Raw genomic sequence first — 21536 nt, 5'->3', positions numbered from 1 at the left:
GAGAACAGAAGCCTCCACTGGTGAACAGGCACAGTGGCTTTGTAACATCAGCCACGGAACAGAAAGCTGAAAAATAGGAGGTGGAGGTGTAATTTTTACAAATGCTTAAACGTTCTTCAACTTAGTGGTTTGGGTGTTTTTTCTTTTGAATACACAAATGATACATTTCATATTTATCACACACACACACAAATCGTGTCTGTTTCATCTGGAAAAACTGTGTTTTCTCCTCTCTGTGTAATTCCTGTCTTTACAAGTGGCAGAAGGTGGTGAAAATAGGTGTCGGTGAAATTCCCTCCAGCCCCCCAAAAGACTTGTGTTGTTGGGTTTTTCTGGAAGCCAAAAAACCAAGCGGATACTTACTTGATCTCGAATGAACAATGTGGTGTTTCAAGGCATTAACGGGGTGGGGAGGGAAGGGGGGTACGGTTTGTCCAGCCCGCTGGAAGCTCTGGCCCGCAGCTGGGCGGGCGGGCAGCAGGCGCTGCGGGGCGGGGGGCTCTGCCCGCCCCAGCGGCAGCTGGATGCTGCGGTGCTCGGCGCGGGGCTTCCCCGCTCTTTAGCGCTCCGAACGAGGTAGTAGCCTCCCCTTGTTAAATGGCTGCCTGCTTTTCGGGGCCGCCGGCTGTTTGACGGTTTTGATGTGGATTTTTTTATTATTTTTTTTTACAGCAGCCTTGCTGTCCCTGGGGGCAGCGCCCCGCTCCCCGCCCCGCCGCTCCCCCAGGTGAGGCTTCACCTCACAACCTCCCTGTCCGCCCCCGCTTCAGCCCTTCCACCTTTCCGGGGAGCCGCCGCCTCTTCCCTCTTTCCGGGCAGCAACCCCCGTCCTCGCACCCCTCCTGGCCGCTCCTGCTCCCGGGTCAGGGTGCGGCTGTGTGTGGGCTCTGGACCGAGCACACCGGGGCAAACCCCCGCCCTGGCTAGCGGCTCCCTCCGCTTGCCACGACGTTCAGGCGGGGGCTGGGGCAGCGGCCGGGCCGGGGGCGGCGGGGCAGGGCGCTCCGGAGCGCCTGAGCCGTGAGCGTGCGGGACCGAGCTGTGCCGGGGCGTGAGCGGCTCCTCCAGCTCCTCTCGCACTCTGTGCGATACCCTCACCGTTATCCCCACCCCCACCTTTTTTTTTCTTTCTTTTTTTTTTTTTTTTTCCTCCCCCTTTTGTTTCCTTCTTTCTCCCTCCTCCACCCTCCTGCAGCGAGTTAAATATTTCTTTTGTTAATTGACGCCCCAAGTGTTCCAAATCTCTTCCCCGCGCAGCCCAGGCCGGCCGAGGACGTGTGCACGCCCAGATCCGCTCGGTGGAGCAGCACAGATCCGCGGGGCTGGGCGGGTATGTGCGTGAGGATGAGGTGGAGGTGTAAAAGGACCTACGAGCACAAGGCAGATTTGCGAGGAATAATTTAACTCCGGTGTTTGTTGGTTCTCGGGGTTTTTTTTTGGTGTTGTTTTTTTTTTTTTTTTCTCCTCTCTCTCCTTTCTGTGTCTTTTTTTCTGCTCAGGATTTAAATGTCACTAAAAGCCTCTCCAAATCAGCTTTCCGCTCGCCTCTGGTTTCTTCCAAGGCATTAACTGGATCACACATTGCTTTTGAAGAGCTCGGGTGTTTTACCCACGAAGGTAAGTGGGTTTGTGAACCTACATCAGACCTAGATGGTTACTAAAAGCTTTACTGCTTTTTAGGGTGCTGTGTTTCCTCCTCTTCCCCGCACCCCCGTCCCCCAGCCCCGTGGCCAGGCTTAGCTCTACCTGAGGAACTTGCATCCCTGGGTTAAACATGGGTCGATATATGGAAAATGTGCCGGCGGATCCGGCTGGAGGGCGCGAGGCTGAGGGCGCTCCGCACCCACCCCTCCAGTACCAGCAAATGACCCGTGGGAAGCGGCGGCGGCAGCAGCCAGCGACCCCCTTCGTGCCCCGTGCTTCTGCCCCTGGAACAGAGCCCGGTAGCACAGTAAGGAAAGACACAGCCTAATCCTCATTTACAAGAAAATATTAGTCATCACTGTTATTTTATTTTATTTTTCCGTGGGAAGCGCTGTAGGTGCCCAGCTCCCCTCCTCCCCCACCGCCCGCCCCCATTGCAAGCGCCCGCACCTCGCCTCGCTTCAGGCTGTTCTTTCCGGGGACCAAAAAGTTAAGCTGCCCCCTTTCCCCTCACCTGCCCCTGACACCATACGTGCGCTGTGCATTTCCCTCTTTAACCTATTCCCTCTCTGTCTAATCCGAGTCCGTCCAGCCCCCGCCTCCCCCTCCCCCTTTAACTAGGTTGCGAATCAGCTGTGCCCTGCAACTCCTAAAACTTGTCTCCTTGCTGTGATTTATTTTCTATATTAAAAAAAAGACAACCAAATATACTCGATCCTTCCGTGGATGACTCTCTTTAAAAAAAATAAAATAAAATAATGCATTTCCTTCTTCCCCTTTAATTTTTTTTTTTTTTTTTTTTTTTGGCAAGGAAATTTGCTCCATCTCCAGCAGCAACCACTGCTCCTTTTGATGTTGTGGTTCGCCGTGCGCATGCGCTTCACATTAGAATTACTGCACTGGCCAGAATAAGTTGGATCTCTTCTTCTCTTCACTGAAATCCTAAATCATATCAAAAGCTAAAGGGATGCTGAGAGTCCGGAAGAAGGGTTACTTTGGGATTTGGTCATTCCCTTTAATAATAGCCGTGGTGTGTGCACAGAGGTAAGTGATGAAGGTATCTCTTTAGCTTTACTTTGAATTGCACTGCATGCTGCTGCTGAGAGGGATGTACAGCTTGGGTTTGACAAATAAGAAATAATATAGTATTATTCTTTTTTTCTTTAGTGTCAATGACCCCAGTAATATGTCACTGGTAAAAGAGACCGTGGATAGACTGCTGAAGGGCTACGACATTCGCTTGAGGCCAGATTTTGGAGGTAATTTGAGTGTTTTTGAATAAGAGAGATGACATATCCGGGCTGTGTACCTTTGGTGTGCGTGGTTTTTAAACGTGTTGTGGGTGCTGGTGCTTTGGAGAGTGTGTGTGTTGCCATTTTTTAAAGATGATCCAAAGTTAAGCCCATTGTTATTCACATTTCTTAGCACAGAATGCTCTTAACGTGATCAGTTATATCTCTTGCATATTTATAATCGGTCCCCCATTCTGTGTGTGTGCCGATACTTTATTAACCTGTAATTAAGCCCTTGTTTCACTGGTTTTATCGAGATGCAAATTTCTCAAGTTTACCCAACGTTTGTTCTTAGCCTAATGTGGCTGTGATCGCAGTTACTATTTTTGAGTACAAGATGTGCTGTTAACCGGTACAAAAATGTCATTTAACCCCCTGTGTGCTCTTGCTTTGAACTAGCTTGTTTATTTCGGACGTGTGGGCGTCCCGTGCCCCCCTCCCCTCCCCTGGGGCTCACTGGCCGCCGTCCCCTGGGCCGCCCCTTCTGCAAAAACCCAGGGCTGAGGGTTTGGGAGCCCCGGCCGCGGAGGCCGGTGCTGAAGCCGCACTTGCTGGTCTGGGGGCCGGGGGAGCCCCCGCACCCCCACAGCCCGCTGCTCCCCGCCGCGAGCACGTGTGTGCGCGTTACATAAAGCAGCGCTACGGCTGGCGGGGGGCGAGCCCGGAGCTCCGGCACGTTGCCGCCGACCGGTGGGAGCCCGCTGCCGCTTGCTGCCAGGGGGGTGGGCAGGCACAGGTGTGAGCAACACTTCTTGCCTTCCTCCCGACTTTCCGGTTGTGTTCAGACGTCGTTTCATTTCTACCCTGTCTGAGTCTCGGTTAACTGTGGTAAGAATGAGTTAAGTACTTGGAGATCACATTGCGGACCATCTTGTTGGTTTGCAGGTCCCCCCGTGGCTGTTGGCATGAACATAGACATTGCCAGTATAGATATGGTCTCGGAAGTCAATATGGTGAGTATGTGGATTTTGGGGCTGCTCGCTTTCTGAGGGGTGACTGTCGCTTCCTCTGCCAAGGCGGAGCGGTGCCCGCGGAGACCTGGCGCGGCCTCCTGCCCCGGGGCGGAGCACACGGCCTCCTAGAGAGTCGGCTGGGCTTGGGGGGGCGGTGCTGGCGCGGGAGAGGGGTCGTGACAACCCGCCCCAGCGCTGTGGCCGGGGCAGGCGGCAGCGCCGCTGGCCAGGCCGGTCCCTGCGGCAGCGCTCCCGAGCCGCGGCCCGCCGCGCCTTCCCGCGAGCAATGCCGCCCCCTGCCGGCCAAGCGCCCGCTCCGCACCCGCCGCCGGCGGGGCGCGCTGCCGCGCCGAGGGGGCCGCTCCGGGCCGCGGGGGCGCGCAGGCTGCTCCCCCCGCTCCTCCTCTTCGGCTTCGTGGGGAGCGGAGCGGAGCGTTTCTTGGCCAACCTGTATTTGTGCCTTTCCTGGTTTATATATAGATATATTTAACATTAAAAAAATACTCTGCCCTTTTGTCCCAGCAGCACATTTTCCACTGCAAACAAGACGGTTTTTATTCCTGTGTGCATCCAAAGCTTGTAATTTTTTGCGTAGTCTGATGCTGTTTTGTGTGGTCGTGTCTGAGTCAGTGATCTTACAAGTTTAATTTTTCAAGATGTTGGTTTCTCTCATTTAAGTAGCTTGACCTGTGCTCAGATGCTTAACTTGTTCATAGCATAATAACACTTTCTGTGTTTCACTTTCTTTACCTGGGAGACTAATGAAGTGTGGAGAAAACTGGAGAAGTCCCAGATTCATACTGTAGAAGAAGCATTTCGTGGTTTAGACTAAATTTTTGAATGCTTTTTTATTTCAAAATAATTGGGGTCAAGTTTTGAATTTTTTTTTTAACCTATGTCTTAGTTGGTTAAGGACATAAAATTTGTCCTCACACTCTTAGGGGTTTATACAAAAAGAGCAAAGACACCGAAACATTGTAGCAGGAACTGATACAAAATAAACTGATTTTGTGAAACGTTTGTTACTAGTGATAGAAGTTTATTGCTTGAAATGAACTTTCCAGTCTTGGAGAAGTTGAAAGGAAACACCTTTCTCAATACAAATGTCATTTTAGGGATACTGCTGTAGCTGTAATGATGCATTTGAAAATAATATTTTGCAAGTTATTAGTGTGTTAGTATCTTTCTACTGCTAAAATATTTTGTTTAATTCATCAGTGGCATGTTTGGGTTCTCAGACATGTTGCACTGAATGAATTGTCAAGCGTTTGTTCTCAAACACAATTTATCGTGTGGTGCACAGGAGATTTTTCATAATGTAAAATATAGCCCTTGACCTAATTTGAGGATGCTGCCACTGGTGGTTGTACTGTGAGACTGGGAGGTCTTGGTGATAGAGAGCTTAATACTGCTGCTTTTCAAGGTACCAGGACAATGGAATTATTTCACCTTGAGCAACATTACTTGTGCCATATTTCTAAGGGGCTAAAATGGGCTTCCAAACTTTCAATAAGCTTGTAATTTAGTATTTTACTTTCAGGAGCCTTAAGTGCAAAAAAAGAAAATTGTGCTTGTGTTTTAAACCACTGTTTTTTCATTAAAAGAGCTATGGGTAGGAGAGACAGATGTACAGTTATTTTTTAGACAGCCACGAGCAGTGTGGTAATGATGGGGTTTTCTTGGTGGAACTGTGATCTACTGAGGCAGTGTTAAATTCTCTTCAAAACTGGAAGGTAGTGCCAAAATGTTGTCTTTTCTTGTGAAAAGGTTGTGAAGATTCTTACAATAGTTTCTATTGATGATTTCTAGACATTTGGTGTCCAATTAAAAGTGACAGCAGATCAGTTACAGAAGAAATTCCAAACCAAGATTTAGCTTGGAAACATGGCTCTTAATTCATGTCTTGACACGTTTCAAATAGCATATGTTTTGTGGTGCTCTGCAGCAGAAGTCTTGTCTCCAGTGTCATGAAGGTTTTACTTTGTTGAACAGGAGAATTTAGAGTTGCTCTGTTAGAAAGTAAATGTGTGTTTAGGATGTTCAAGAATATGACTGCTCACTTGGAATTCTTAAAGAGGTGATAAATACTTTGCACCAAAACAAACTCATAGTGTAACAGGCTTTGCAGCTGCCTTCCAAATTCTTCTTGTATGCAACAGATCTGAAACTCAGCTGTTTGACTTTTTGTAGTCAGAAACTTGAACTAGCATATATCTTAGTGTTAAAAAAATGGCTTCTAAGTATTGATGCTTGTGAACATAATTCTTTCCAGCTCTGGGGAATGCACTGAATGCTCATGAGAAAAGTGAGAGTTTCAGGTATATGTGGTAGCTGACAAATGTCATTACTACTTCAGACTCTTATTTGCAAAATAAAAAAAGACAACCCAACAAAAAAAACCACACCAAAACCCAAGCCAAAACAAAACGACTAAAAGACATCAGGTAATGATTTTATGCAGTCCAGTAACGATTATGGCTAATTCCACACACTTTTCTGGACCAGGCCCTGCCATTTTGTTGAGGGTGTGCTTTACGCTAGCTATACTGTAGAATTTCTTAAGGCTTCTCTTACTCAGGTAACAATGGAGAACAAACATGGAGAGGTGTGAAAGCTACTAAAATGGTTTTCCTGGTCTAATGAATTTGATCTCACATAAGATTAGCTCTATTGCAGTTGAGTCTAATGCAGTGTTCTCAAGAGAGTTTCACAGTGTTCCTTACTGTACTTAGATTTTCTTCTTAGTTTTGTTTTTCTTGATACTAACTACTCATTGAAAATAATATCTCCAAAAAAAGAGCTTAATCGTTTTGTTTGTTTGTTTCCCCCCCCCCCCCCCCCCCAATAATCAGTGCTAGGTGGGATGTCACATTTCCATAATTTAATCTCCTCAGTTTGTTATTGGAGCAGATCCGATGACAACACAGCAACAAAGACTTCTAATTTTTCCCCTTTCTTCCAAATAGTTCTCCCCTAAACTGTGTTTAAAACCTGGTACATGCTAATTAAGAAGTACAGAAAGAGATTTCTTCCATAGACACCACTGAAGATTCTGCATAACATGTTATGCATTTGATCTATCTAGATAAGGCATGAGGATTTCTATGGATAATGTCAGTCATGTTTCAATGTCTTGGCTTATTCCGTGTTAAATAGGTCAAATTTTTTGTTTTATTTTTAGTTTTTTTCCTCTCCTTTCCCCCCTCTCTTTCCTTCATCTGTGGCTATTCTGGGATTCCAGTACAGGATGTCTTAGAAAGAGAGAGAAATGTTCCATGTACTTATCTATTTATTTATTTGTTACCACGAAGTACACACTTTCTGAGGCAATAGGTTGTATATTTAATGAAATAAAAATATTTATGCTGTGTGTCACTGGGATTCTCCAGAGAGGAATCAGAATAGCTAATGTAAAGTTTTTGTTTGCTTATTACAGTACCAATTTTTGACACATGGATTCAGTATGTATACATGGAGTTAAATAGATATAATAGATTGGCTTGTTTTAGTGGGAGCCATTAGGATTGATTGAGTGCATGATCCTTCCATCAAGTGGGAGTTGGAGAAGCAAAGGAGCTGTTATCATCTGTCAGTGAAAGGTTTATTTATTAGTGCATTCCAAGTTTTACACAACAGAAGCTAATAGCTTCAAAGCTCAGAAAAAATAAATGAAATAATCTTTTCTATTTTATACTTCACTTCTACATTAGAGATATGTCAGAGTTGCATAAAATAGTAGGTATAGTACTCATTAGAATATTCTCAGTCTAAAAAAGTACAGGCACATCTGTAATTTGCTGATAGACCTCTGACTTACAGTTACTTTTGATAACAGAGACCCACTGCTGGTTTTATTAAAATATCTCTTTATTTTCTTGAGATATTTTCAGTAAGGGACATTGACAAAGCTCAAGTGAGGTACGTTCAGATTAGGAAAACAATAGGAGCTGTGTGGCTACCTCTCAAGTGAAAAGGAAAGAGATGGCTTGTGATGTAAAAAGAAATGGGAGTTAAGTGGTAAGGAAGTAGGGTGCAGCAGTTCCAAAACTGAAAACTTGGTGGAAAATTCCTGGCAAAGAAAACAGAAAACAAAACAAAAGACAGGAAAAAGTGTCCTATATACACTGGTGCAGAAAGAAGTGAAGGAAATGGTTCCTGACAGCAATATCTTCTTTTGTCAATCCAGTCTAGTTGTACATGTTGCTTTACATGATCCTCAGAGAGAATAAGGAGAGAACAGGACTGAAAATGCATGGAAAATGAAATATTAGAACTACTGGGAAGGTGTTGCTTCCTTACTCCTAAATACTTCCTGCTGCTAGAGACTATTGGTTTTATTATTTTCCCCATGTCACAGATGCATATACTTCACTCAAAATTGCATTTCTCGGTGGACAGTTTGAATTTGGCTCTTGCAAAATTATTGTGCTTGTGCACCACTGACTCATACTCAAGTGTCTACAGACACCTCTCTGAATGCAGAATAGGTGATGTAGATCTTAAAAGTAAGAACTCTTTTTTTTTTTTTTTTTTTTTTTTTTTTTTTTTTTTTTCTGAAAGCTCAGTATCACCTGTTCCTTCAGTTGCTATCTGGGATAACATCACAAGATCTTTATTTTCGAACAGGAGTAAGTTGCATTAGTATGGATTTCCATTTCTTATTACTACAAGCCTCTGATTCATGCCTTTTCCTTTTGTAGCTTTAAGGTATGTAAAAAAAGAGGCTTATGTGTTCAAGCAAAATGTTTATTCTTGGGGACCAGAGAGAATGTTCCTATTGGTATGCTACATGTGGATTGGAGTTTTTGTCTTGGTTGTGCTAGAATACACGTAGCAACAGCATGATGTGGTTTCTCTACAACATATATGCAGGAGTCTAGGGAGTTTGTAACTAATGTTATAAGCCAATTTGTAAGCAATAAAATATTATGTATATATAGTGTATCTACATTATATCTAGAAGCATGAAATCTTGTTTCTTTTAGAGGTCAATATTATATTGAAATATAATTTGTTACTTGGGTTGCTCTTTCGGTGTGCAACAGTGTTGAGCAAATTTAATCAGTAGAAAATCTTACTTCATTGGTGGTGGTAATTTTTCAATCTAATCGCTCGCTTTGGCAGAACAGGGGATGTTTGTCAGTAACTTAGAGATCACCTTAGAGGTGGTCTGTACAACTGAATTAATAATTACTGGTTTTAGGAAGTCTTGAGCTATAAATATTTAAGCAATTTTGCTCTTGCCATATAAGAAAGGATATATTTATCTTTAATATATTTTATGGGCAGTGTCTTGGTTCTCAAGCTTGGGTATGAACATCAAGTGTGTTTTGTTAGCTACTACTATAGGCTGCTTTATTTCATAACTTCTCTATTGAAAATCACATAAAATCTTTATAGATGAGCCATGTAGTAGGATGAAAGACTTCTATGGTTTGCTCTGCAAACTTGTTACAAGTTGAAGCTGTTCGAATGCTTGTATTTGTGCTTCTTAGTGACTCTGAAATCTGTCAGTGCACTATGACTAAATCCTTATTATTCCTCCCTCCCTTTTTCATCCTCGTACCCCGTGCAGCCCACTGCAAGGTTTATAGTAGAGCCTTTAGTATTCAACTGTGTTGAAATATGGTTTTGTATAGTAACAATTATTTTATTTTTCTTCAAGTAATGGGATTCCTTGTAGACTTTTAGTGGTTAATGCTGTAGGTCTCTGCAAGTGCCTGTATGAATTAGGTAAGCAAGATTTAGACCCTTCATTTCAAATGAGGGTATAAATCCATGAGGTAATTTTATAAAAACCTTGTAATGGAAGGTAGCATCTTGTTTGTCTTTACAGTTAAGGACTGTAGAAACAGTAGAATGACTTGTGCTATATACACTGAAGAATTGGCAACTATGGGTGGATGTAACCTGTAATTTAAAAATAAATGAATATGCATAATTACATTAAATTTGTAGGTATACTGTGGGTTGACAAACATACAAACAGGATAGAATCAGCCTTTTTGCTTTATTGTAATTATTCTGACGGTGCCTTTAACGGAATTCCCACCCTGTTCACATTTCTTGGCAGCAGTGCTATGTACAATGGACATACAACAGTTAGTGTAACAAAAACCTTGTAGGAATACTGAGACAGTGGGCGTATTGACAGCTATAGTCTTGTCTTTCTGAAGACCATGCTGTGAAGTAGCAGTGCTCTTGCTTCATAGGTTTTGCCTATGAAGATCTTTGTATGCAAGTTGTTTGGCTAAGTATTTTCAAATTTGGTAATCAGTGCAAAGATTCTCTCAGACTTGGAATCACATCTACTGCATGTGTCCTTTTTCTGTGAGTTTTGCACTTATATATGTAAATGCTTCCCAATCAGACAATTTTTTTTTTGTTGTAAATATGAAAAGAAATATACAGGAGGTCAACATGTATGCAACTGAATATATCATTTGTAGATCACATTAAACATAGGTTTTCAGAGGTTGGATAAAGCAATTAGGGTTTGAGCTCTTTCCATGTCCTCAGGCTTTAAGAACTAGGAGAGTGTGTCATTTCTGTCTTATCTTCAGCAACTTTCTACCTTTCTCCAGCAAAGTTACATCCTGTTAATTTTTATTCTGTAAATACTGAAGGATTAATTTCTTAGTTTTCAAGTAATAAGAACTTAGCTGTTTGCATTTCAAGTGGTAGATATGGCAGTTCAGAGTATTTCCACTGATTTTGATATAGACAAACCACTGATTCATTGTGATTGTACTGAAAGACAAATTCAGCTCTATAAATTTTGAACTAGTAAAAAAATAAATAAATTGGGAAGTTTGGCCTTGAATGGTATATTAAATTGCCCTAAGGAATGCATGTTTTAAAAATCCAGCTGCTTGAAGCAGAAAGTCCTTGTTCCAGTGCCTACTCTCTGGACTTTCTCTTTCTTTTTTAATGATTAGGCATTTCTATTAACTAAGTAACTGTGTGAAAATGGATTAAACCCAGCATTTTCCTTCACAGTTGAGTGTCTTGATTGCTGCTTTTGGATGTCTCCTTCCTGTAGTTATGAGTTTTGAATTCTTTGCTGCATAGTAGCCTGGGTGCAGTGAACCTCTATTCTAGATAGCTTATTATCCTGTGGTGGTTGTGAGTAGCAGTACTTATGTTGCAGAGGACCAGGAATAGAGGTCTCTCGTTTTATGGATTAACCAATGAAAGGCTGCCAACACATCCTTTGTCTTCTCATCTGTTACTGGAAATGTTTTTTTTAATTACAGTAGCTTGCTATTATGCTAGATGTAACTTAATCATACCAATTTTATCTACTTTTTAACCAAGTATAATATTGTAAACCAATCAGAATGCCCTTAGGTAGGAACAACATGCCTGCTCACCTGGAATCCCGAATGGAAGTGCAGTACAGATCTTTGGGAATTAGGAAACTAAATAGTGAAAATGGCAGAAACTTGGGAATGTAACCTTTTCCAGAGATGAGTCATCATGGACAATTTTCTTGAAAAGCTGTTTTGGATTGACACAGGGCTAATGGCTCTAGTGTGCTAAATGCCCCACATTTTTTGTAGCTACGACCCTTGGAGAAAAATGGGACAGAAAGCATAGAGTTAGGTAAAGCTCCCACTGAACCCATTTGACATGAGAAGAAGGTCTTAAAGAGATATTAGTGGGTCTTCATTTATTTGGGATGTCTGAGAACTGTGACTCTCGTGGTTTAGATTTTCAGAAGTGTTTCTCATTCACCTTCTTCCGTTGTGTACAGCTATGAAGTAGCCATGAGTTCCTGTTGCTTTCAAGGAACTGAAGACATTTTTTTCTCAGTGAGATCTGCAGATTAAAACATGTAATAATTAAGTATCTGAATAAGATACTGAAGCCTTTTGAAAAAATATTCAATCCCATGGATGCAAAGCTCTTTTAAAAATCTGGTTCTAATTTCTATTGTAGATTTTTATTTATTTTAAATAGAAGTTTAAATTATTTTTGAATACATGGAACAGAGTTCCTTTCTTCTCAACTGAATAAAATCAGTGCTCAGACCGGTTTGTTCTCTGTATAGACCTTAAAAAAGGTACTTTGTAAAAAAACCCGAACAAACAAAACCCTTATACTCTTGCATCCATTTAGCAGAAGTAGTAAATTATTGCTAATCCCTCATAGTCTGTAAGGGTAAATATGTGTTGTCATTTGCATAACAGTTATTACCCAACAGTCCAGAAGTCATTAAGGTCCATTGTGTAATCCATATTTGTTTCTTTTATAAAGTGTATTTTTGAGTTAATAGGCCCTGCAGCTCCAGAGGAGTTGTAGAGCATTGTGATTTTTTTCTTTCAAGAACTCCTGACCCAATAGGCTCTGTTGGCTCCCTCAGGGGTGTCAGAGTTACAATGTTAATTGATGTTTGACAACATGTGCACTGAAGGAGTCATAAAATTTTTGTAAGACAAGATTAGTTTTAAGGTCCAGTAGACTGAGTAACTAAATTAAGTAATTTACGTGTGTAACTCTTTTATTATTCCTTATTATGAAATGATTTACTATTTTAGATAGCATAGAGGGAAGAAGGAAATGTCCGGAAATGACCAACAAAACCTTTAATGAAGTCTGAAATCTTCCTACAATTTATGTGAATGCTCAGTCTGCTATGCTGTCCTGTTGCTGTGATGTTTTGTGATGTGGGATGCTTTTAGGAATTTCATCCCTAATAGAATTTTAGAGATGTAATGTTCATATCTTCTAGCATATGCAACCTTAGGCTGCTCAGGATGAAATGCTTAACAACCTCAGTAGATAGAAAAATTACTTGCCAAATTACTTTCTTTTTTCAATCTTGAAAGAAGCCTTTTCAAAGGTGTAGGAATGTTTACTGAGTTAAGCATAGCTGAGACCTTTCAGATCAAGTTTCAGTCAAAAATGTATTATTGCAGCTGATGTGTAAGTCCTTGAAGAATAGATTTGTAATGGAAGTGCCAGGGCACCCTTAACTATAATAATTTTTGTTAGCGTAAATGCCTAGAAATGAATACAGTTTTCATTGATCTGCTATTATGTGACACAAGTGACCACTTACAGAGAAATCCATAATAATTCTAGTTAACTGGCTGCATTCAAAATTGCTGTTAAAAGTACCTGCCTCTGTGCACAGGCTTTGCAGAATGCTTTTGTGAGTCTAAGTTTCACGCTAGACTTTGTTTTTAAGTCTTAAAATGTGTAAATCTGATGCTGATTTTCCCACTGAGGCTGTTTCTACCCTCTCTTCACGTAAAATCTGTGGGTACTTAAATGACTTGCAGTGCAGTCCAAGATGGCTCCTATAATGTCTTAGATAGCAAGTGTGAATGAGGACAGGGTAGTAGTCTTGTAATGGTTGGGGGCAATAGGTACTTTTTTCAAGTGCTTGGATGTCCTTAGTAATCTTTATTGGCCAGAAAGTATTAACACCTTGCTGGCAGCTTTGATTTAAGGATATTTAAAAGCTGATGAGTCCAATCCTAGTAAGAGTATATATTTTTTGCTCTTAGGCTGTACCATACTGTACCATAACCAAATGCTCTGGTAAGGCAGCATTAGGAGCCTCGTGTGGTTCATTGATAAATGAAAGACATTAGTTGACATCAATATCTTTCTGGCATCCTTTTTTTTTTTTTTTTTTTTTTTTTTTTTTTACTTGAATAAAAATGAACCTTTCTGTTTTGAATCATAAAATCATCTTTGGTGAGGTAGATGGTAATGCAACATCTTAAGTGTAGAATTAAAATTTTATTATCTTTTTAATTGAATTGACTTTTTGAGAACACAATGATGTATGAACTTTTGATATGGCATTTGACATTTCAGAGATGGGTATCCATGCTACAGTAATATGCTGACTAGATAGCAGCTTTTGTTAATGCATGAAAGCAGCAATTATTTAGTAGATTCAAAATGAGATTTCAGTCAAAATTTCTGCTCTTTTATACAAAATGGTTCTGATTTAATCTGCTTCATGGGGAAATAATTGTTTTTGTAAGGAAGTATTACATATTATATGTAACTTAAATTATCTCTTGAGTTAAACTTTTTGAAAACAATGAACGTGCATCTGTATTTTTTTCATTGATTAGTCATACTAAAGAACATTTTCAAATGGAGCATGTATTATTGGTGGCAGGTAAATCTATTCATTTTTCTTTTGTAATTTTAAGTAGTTGGCATTTATTCATTTCAGTATCCATTAGCAAATTACATTGGAAAAAGCATTTTGTTTTTTAACTGGGTACTGTATCATTGTGGTTAAATAATATATTGCCTTCAATATATACAACCTTTTAATCTTTGTCAGTGTTGGGTACCAAAACACTATGTAGCTGAAGAGATGATTATTTCCACTCAGGTTCTGTCTGATAAGATATCACAGCTCTTGGTTTTTTGTTTTTGTTTTTGTGTGTTTGTTTTGTGTTTTTTTTTTTTAATTATTTATTTATTTATTTATTTATTTCCTTCTCTGTCCAAGCTGTGTTGCAGCTTTCTTGATGAATGCAACCACCACTCTTACATCACCATCTTGAGAGTGCATTCCTGTATGCTAGAGACTGTTTGTAACTCAACAGTAAATCTGTTTGTTTTTTCAAAATTATTTCTCCGGAGTTCTGTGCTTGAGGAGTATTTGTTGTCAAAAGAAACATGTCAGTGTGCTGATTGGCTGCTGTGGAGCCTGTGTCTACCTTTGCCACTTGGAATTTACTATTCAGAACTATTGGATGGAATGAATGTAGGATGAAATATGAGAAGCAATATGTTGAAACCATAGCATCAAGATTCTTGTCAAATATCAGTCAAAACTTTTATTAGTACAAATACTGGAGAGCTGCAATTTATTATTGTTGCTTTTGAAGAACCAGTATGATTTCATTTGCGTAGTTACAAGTCTAGTTCATCCTACCTTGGGAGAAAAGGAAGGATTGAGAAATGCACAGCAGGAATTCTACATCATGAATACATGACTTCATTGCAGCTAGCATTCTAAACAAAGAAATTTTTTGTTGATTTGAATGATAACTTAAATAGGAAGGAACTGCAGGTAGCCTTAATTATGAAATAAAGGGGTGAGTCAATTTCTGCATTTCACTGTCTTGAATAATAGGGAACAGAGTATTAAATAGATTTTTATAGATTAATACTATTAATGCACTATTAATACATAAATTAATGCTGCTTCATGGCTCAGATGATACATTACAGACTACTCACTCAAGCTTGAAATCAGACTGTTTTCCACAAATTGAAAAATAATTCTGTGTATCTGATGAGCAAGTCAGAAAAAGTGTTGTAACATAACAGAATAGACAAATTGCATTATTTTTGTATGACTCAGCTTTTTACCTTAACATTTTATTGTCTTGAAATATTTCTGCCTTGAAAATGTATCTCTTAATATTTCCTCACCCTTTTTATTATCTTTACAATAAAAAAATCTACAGTAGAACTAAAGTAACAATAGCCAACATACTTTCTTTTTTGTGTGGGCATACAGCAAGATCATATTTCTTTAATCACTGGGTTTTATTTCCTTAGGTCTAGTTAGAAAGCAGGTGTCAGGGAGGAAAGCTTGGTTTCAGAAGGCAGGCAAGATCTTGAACAAGAGGACTATGGAAGTAAGTCTGGCCCTATAGAATAGCAGCATGGAGTTTTGTGCTAGGTTAGGAAAACAAACATGATTTGATATTTGGGATACTTGTGATATACAGGTATGTGAGCTGTGCAACAGCAGTAAGTGAAAATGTAATTCCAGCAGTTCAGTGGCAGTATTTACATGTTTTGTTTTTTGGTTTTTTTTAGTTAGTTATGGTGGTGCATATGGTCATACAGGGATCATAAGAAATTATTTTGCATAGCTTAAACAATTTCTGCACTCATTAACCTAGAAAGACTCTCCTTAACTCTTTGTGTGCTTCATCAAGGTAATGGTGTTCAGCTGTGTTTCTGTGGTTTTATTAAATGGCCAGATATGGCCTAGGAATAATTTATTGTTCTAATTTATATTTTTTTATCAATAGAGAGCCTAAACTGTGGCTTGAAATGAGAGAGAGAGTAGTTTTGCTCCTGAAGGAGATTATTCTCTTTCAGATTTGAGTTTGGCTGTGTGGTTTTTGTTTTGTGTTGTTTTGGTTTGGGCTTGTTTGTTTGTTTTGGGTTATTTTGGGGGGGTGTTTTTTGGTGTGTGTATGCTTTTGGTGGGTTTTTTTTTTTGCTTACTTGTTGGTTTTGGTTTTTACTGCTAGTGTCGGTGTAAGCAATTGTCTAAGATACATTCCATGACTAGCATTGATTGTGTTGAGATGAATATTCTGCTGGAATATTCAGGAATTCAAAGGTGGGTGAGAAATAGCAAATTGCAATGTTCTTTGCATGAGGTCTGGGAGAAGGATAACAAATGGAAGAGTGATTTATACAAAGGGAGAGAGAAAAGGAGTTAAGAACTAAGCAGGCACATCTCGAGTGCACTGAGGCAGAAGAGAAGAATATGTTGGCTTTTAAATTTTCAGTCTTGGGATGCAGACTACCACACTGGGTAACTGGAAACCAATGAGGTGGTAGTGAAAGGAGGCATCTGTCCAGTTTGTTTTTCTGTTCCTCTTAGAACTTATTCCAAGAAACTGAATGCTCATTAAAACAAGTAACAAACTACAGTAGTTTAACCTTTTGTAATGAAAGGTCAGGTTCCGTGATGGTTCCTGTCACTTGCCCTGGGATGAAGGACTAAGCTGGAAAATGAACAATGTGGTGCTATTAATACAATAAGTAGCTTTTAATTAAATGTGTTTGAATGTTGGTATATTGATGCATCTTGCAAACTCAAAATAGAAGAGAGATTAAGTAGTGTGGGTGTATATATATATATGTTTGTAGGTTGGCAGAACTTGTATCATTTTGAAGGTCTAGAAGAGAAAGCCAGCGTATATATATGGCTGTGTGACTAGCTGTTTTGGTAAAGATGGATGTAAAATATATCACTTTGTGATAGGAGAAACCACATGCTATTGCTGCTGTTATTTGGACTACATAAGTAGAATATATACTTGAATTTTACCTCACGTTCCTTTTTTAAGTAATAGGTACGTGAAAGCTTAACTGAGAAGGACAGGTGAAGGTAGGTTATGGATGGGTTTTTTGTAAATCAGCATTTTTTAATTTTAATGTAGTCTTACTCCATACCAGTCTTATGGATCTTTAAGAAGAAAAATATATAGTTCAATTTTAAGTCTATAATTTCTTACAGCTTTCATCTTATGTTGAAGCACCCTTAACAGAATCATGAGTCTGCCCTTGAATTGTCAGTAATATCAAGTCTATGAAACTTACAGCAAGTCTTGAATTTGAAACATTCCTTTGCTTTTTAATGCCCACTGTATAATCTAGAGTTTATTTAAATTTGTCTTAAAAAGTTACATCTGAGATTTTATTTTAATTGGAATACCCTACTCCTCTAGCATGCTCCTGTTTTGCATGAAGAGACATGATGTTTTCTTGAGATCTGATGGCCTTTAAAGGGTTGGTTCTTTTTTTCCTTGTGCAATAGTCCAGTTCTAAGCTTCCTCCTCCCTTAAGTCTCTTCAGACAGTACTGTATCCTTTTACTGTGGGATGATAAACCATAACACAATTAGTTCCTTCCCGTTCTCCAGTCTCAAGTTTGGTTTGGGTCCACATTATTGCAGGCAGCACATCTGGGAGCCCATCCTGCCTTGTGAAAACTGTCCTTTTTTCTTACTGATTATAGAACAAATCTCAGGGGGCTGAGGGGAGTTGTCTCCTAGGATTAAGTCAGCCCTTGTGACCTTTGTGCCCTTCATGAATTTTCATGTCATACTTTTTACTTGCAGTTTGACCACACTGTTGGCTAATACAGGCACACAGTGCATGCATGTATGAATGCTGAAATGCAGTCATGGACTTCTTTGTGTTCAACACCAGCTGAACTGCAGGCTTCTCCTCATCACAGCTGATCTGTTTCTCCACTGTGTCATGTCATTCTTACTGTTTGTTGTTCATTGATTTCAGTCAGTTTGGCCTGACTCTGCAGTGCTTGTTTCTCCCTCTTCCTATTGTGTCTGTGTGTAAGAGTTCCCATTCATTCAGTTTCCTAGGTCTGTTATGTTTATTGTGCCTCATGCAGTAAAATGTTTGAGCAAGTGTAAGCATGTTTACAAACAAAACATGAAGTTGAATTTGTAGAGTGTAAATGTCTGACCATTGGCTTCAATCTAGCGGACACTACTGTAACATCATGGCACTGATTGCAGCACTAATGGCAACCTGAGGGCTTCCCAAGATAGAAAAAGAAATTCTGTATATTCTGTCCTGACATCTTCATTTGCTGAGGACACAGATTCTCTAAGACATAAGCATGTACTAGAAGTTAAGATTGCGTTTTGGTGAACAGTGTCCTTTTGGTCATGCTGGCTTCAGTCTGCAAAATGGAATATAGCTAGGAGGTGGGGAAGTGTTCCATTGCAACCAGCAGTCATGTCATAAACAGGATTATGTCTTGGCTTGTGAATGGCAGATCACACGATCATCAAGAAAGAAAATCTGTTTCCCAGCAAATATTATCAGTGATAGAGAACCTCAGGAGAGAAAGATAAAATGTGACATAAAGGCAGAATAGTTTCTATGCAGAATATTTTTTCCAACTTTCCCTTGAGGCATCAGCTGTTCTCTGAACATGCAAGAAGTTTGTTGTGCTTCTGATCAGCTTCCCACACATTCTCACCCACACCACTTTGCTGTGTCATCCTAATGTCATTTTTAAAAACTAACAAAGGAAGCATTTTGTTTATAACATAGAAATAAAAATCTTGAGAGGGGAAAGAATGTCTTATGTATGTTATTTTAACAGATCAAAGCTGACTCATGAGTAGCAAATATGAAATAATGTATTTAAAATTCACAATTCCTTAGTTAAGGATTTGTTTAGGAAGTACCTCGACTATAGTAATCAGATTCCATAGACTTTTTTCATATATGATTGGTATTATTTTTAGAAAGCTTATCTTTCTGCAAAGTGTTACCTTTAGAATATATAACAATATAGCCATTTTAAAAACTAGATATTAGTGGTGCTTTAAATAATTTAGTGTGCTGCGTTGAAGAGGGGCCAGGTACACTGGAGACCAAATGGGAAGAAGGAAAAACAACTTTCTCTGGGGAAAAAAAAAAAAAAAGTTATATAATTTACTTGTTATGGGAAATTTAGTCAACCCTTGTTATTCCCTTTGTGGTGGCCATGTATATTAAGTTCCTAGAAAAAAAGGAAATAGGTTATGACCACTCATGCAAGTTACCGTTTACACCAAAGCGAAACATTTTCAAGATTACTGAATTCACATGATGTAGTTTCTCGGAAATGCAAGGTGAAAAAAAATACTCTTTGAGAGGTCAGTGAAACATCAACCAGTTTCTTCCAGGGAAAAGGGAGAAAGGTCTTGATTCTGAGGTGAACTTGACTTGGTGGATCAACATAACAAGTGTCATAAGGAAAAGAAAAAATAATTCCAGTTGTACTGGCTGTATATGAATAGCAATGGGAGAAAGACTATCTGTGTTAACCATATCACTTAATATCAGTAGAATGAGTGCTCCGTTGCATCTCTTCTGTACATTTCTAGACAAAAATCAGGCTAGATTTAAATTTGCTATTTGTTTTTATTCTGGAGAAATTAAATACTCATCTCTGTTTTTTGTTAGCTATTGGGAAGCTTAGTTGGGATTTAGATTTAACTAGAGTGGTCCTGAGATATTTGAAGTTAAGTTCTCCATGACTATTTAGACAATAAGGCTGCTCAAATTTGAAATAAGATTTAATAAAATGTATGTAGAAGTTGACTTCAGCTTTTAATTTTTGCTTGACAGTCTCATGAGTTTTTTTACACGTGGCATAATAAGAGCTTCCAAATTGTGGGGTATGTAGTGCTATGGTTTGGTTTATTTTGCAGTAGCAGCTCCTGGCCCTTTTAATGACCCTTTTGTAATAAGGGCAAAGAAGATGAATTGCACGCTTTTTCTCAGAGTGGTAACCAGCAGTCTAGTTCCCCTGCTATCTGAAAGACTCCCTAAAAGATTAATTTTTTAAATGTGTCTAAAAGCTTTTAGAAAAAGCAAAAGAAGCACTGTGTGGCTGTTGCTAAATGTAGCATTTTCTAACAAAAATTACTTCTGAAGCTCACTGGTGAGGAAAGGGTTTCCAGATCCAGCAACAGAGTAGTGCAGACTTGCAAACTCTACACTGTAGAAATATCTACCACTAGAGGGGCTAGGTTTTATCTCACTTGGACTGTGTTTCTGTATTTAAAAGCAAACAAAACCAATTAGTCTTATTTTCCAGTAATTTTGGAACACCAGTAAGTCTATGACTTCCAAAAGCATGGCTGGAGCTGCTAAATTTTATGGGCAGTTTCATTGGTGTGTGTTAGAATTTTATTTTTTTCTTCCTTCCTGCTTAAGTAGTTCTACTCCTGATACTAAAGAAACCTCATATTTAAATGTCTGATGTAAAAAGTGGTGTGATTGATAATTAAGGTTTTGATTGATTCCTTCTATCTGCAGACCTCAAAGGTCATTCTTTATGACCTTGAGTGTGCTGTTAAACCTTGGAATGCTTTATTGATGTAGACGGATGTTATGGTAATGTTTCATTTCCCCAGTTTCAAATGTATCAATTTAAAATCTGGCATATTTAAATACTGATGGGCCTCCTACAGCTGGCTAAGGTGGGAGAGGGAGGAGGCTTTTTACCCTCACATTAACTTATACGAAAGAACTGGAGAGAGAATGAAGCTAAGTAATAATTTTAACTGTGAATAGGCATTAACTGTGATGTCTGTTGCCTTGTTTCTTTATGTATGATGGCAATATTTGCTTATTATCCTAACATACGATGAAAACTTAAAAAATATTGGGAAGGCATGGATTTCAAGAAGGCCTCTCAATCCTACCAAACTGTTACCAACCCTGTTATATGGAAGGCTGAATTAGCTCTTCGTTAATCATTTGATAGTAGTAAGCTTGTATGAGAGCAGACTGTTCTCTGATGGTTTAGCTCCCCTATTCCTTGTGCCTGAGCTCCCAACGTGCTACTTATATATCTTTTAAGAGATGTGAAAAAATAGTTCTGTTTACCATAACACCTCCATACACCTTTGACACAGCATTTGACCCAAGTGACTACATTATAAATGTGACTTTAATTTCATGGTTGCTTACCCTTATTGATGACTTTAGAAATGTTTGCCTTACCTCAGCTCCTAAATTACAGGAGATACCAAATATTTTCCTTCTAAAAATATTGATTGCTAATTCGTATCTGGAATTGACATAGATCTTTATTCATGGAGGTAAGAGCAGTTTGCCACATAGCTTCTGTCTCAAACATAGTCTTCACCAGCAGAAAATAATTGCTGTGGTGGGCTCAAAAAACTTCATGTTTTCTAAATATAATTCAATGGCAGTCTGGTTCCTGAAGCCATCTGCAGTAATATATCTAGAGAGAATAAAATATCATATTAGTCATTTATTTTATAAGTGAGCATAACTTGGCAAAAATAAAAATAATTTTTTAAAAGGAAAAATCCTTATAAGCAAAGAGATCTTAATGTGCTACATTATAAATGTTTTAT

At 39.3% G+C, this 21536-nt stretch overlaps 1 protein-coding gene across 4 annotated transcripts in view; it reads left to right on the top strand.

The window, feature by feature from the left end:
- The first annotated feature begins 1250 nt into the window (after positions 1-1250).
- The window catches only part of GABRB2 (gamma-aminobutyric acid type A receptor subunit beta2), a 143003-nt gene continuing 122717 nt past the window's right edge, over positions 1251-21536 (top strand). For 2 of the 4 annotated variants that reach the window (XM_051631341.1, XM_051631339.1), the window contains exons 1-4: positions 1251-1617; positions 2456-2688; positions 2812-2903; positions 3822-3889. In XM_051631341.1, coding sequence (XP_051487301.1) covers positions 2612-2688; positions 2812-2903; positions 3822-3889 — 237 coding nt within the window. In that variant the 5' untranslated portion in view covers positions 1251-1617; positions 2456-2611. Of the gene's footprint in view, positions 1618-2453; positions 2689-2811; positions 2904-3821; positions 3890-21536 lie in introns of those variants that run through there. The other 2 variants (XM_051631340.1, XM_051631342.1) reach the window with 2 other exon arrangements.

This window comes from Apus apus, chromosome 13, assembly GCF_020740795.1.
Source record: "Apus apus isolate bApuApu2 chromosome 13, bApuApu2.pri.cur, whole genome shotgun sequence".
In the NCBI taxonomy this organism is placed as follows: domain Eukaryota; kingdom Metazoa; phylum Chordata; class Aves; order Apodiformes; family Apodidae; genus Apus; species Apus apus.
This window is presented reverse-complemented; position numbering and strand designations above follow the sequence as displayed.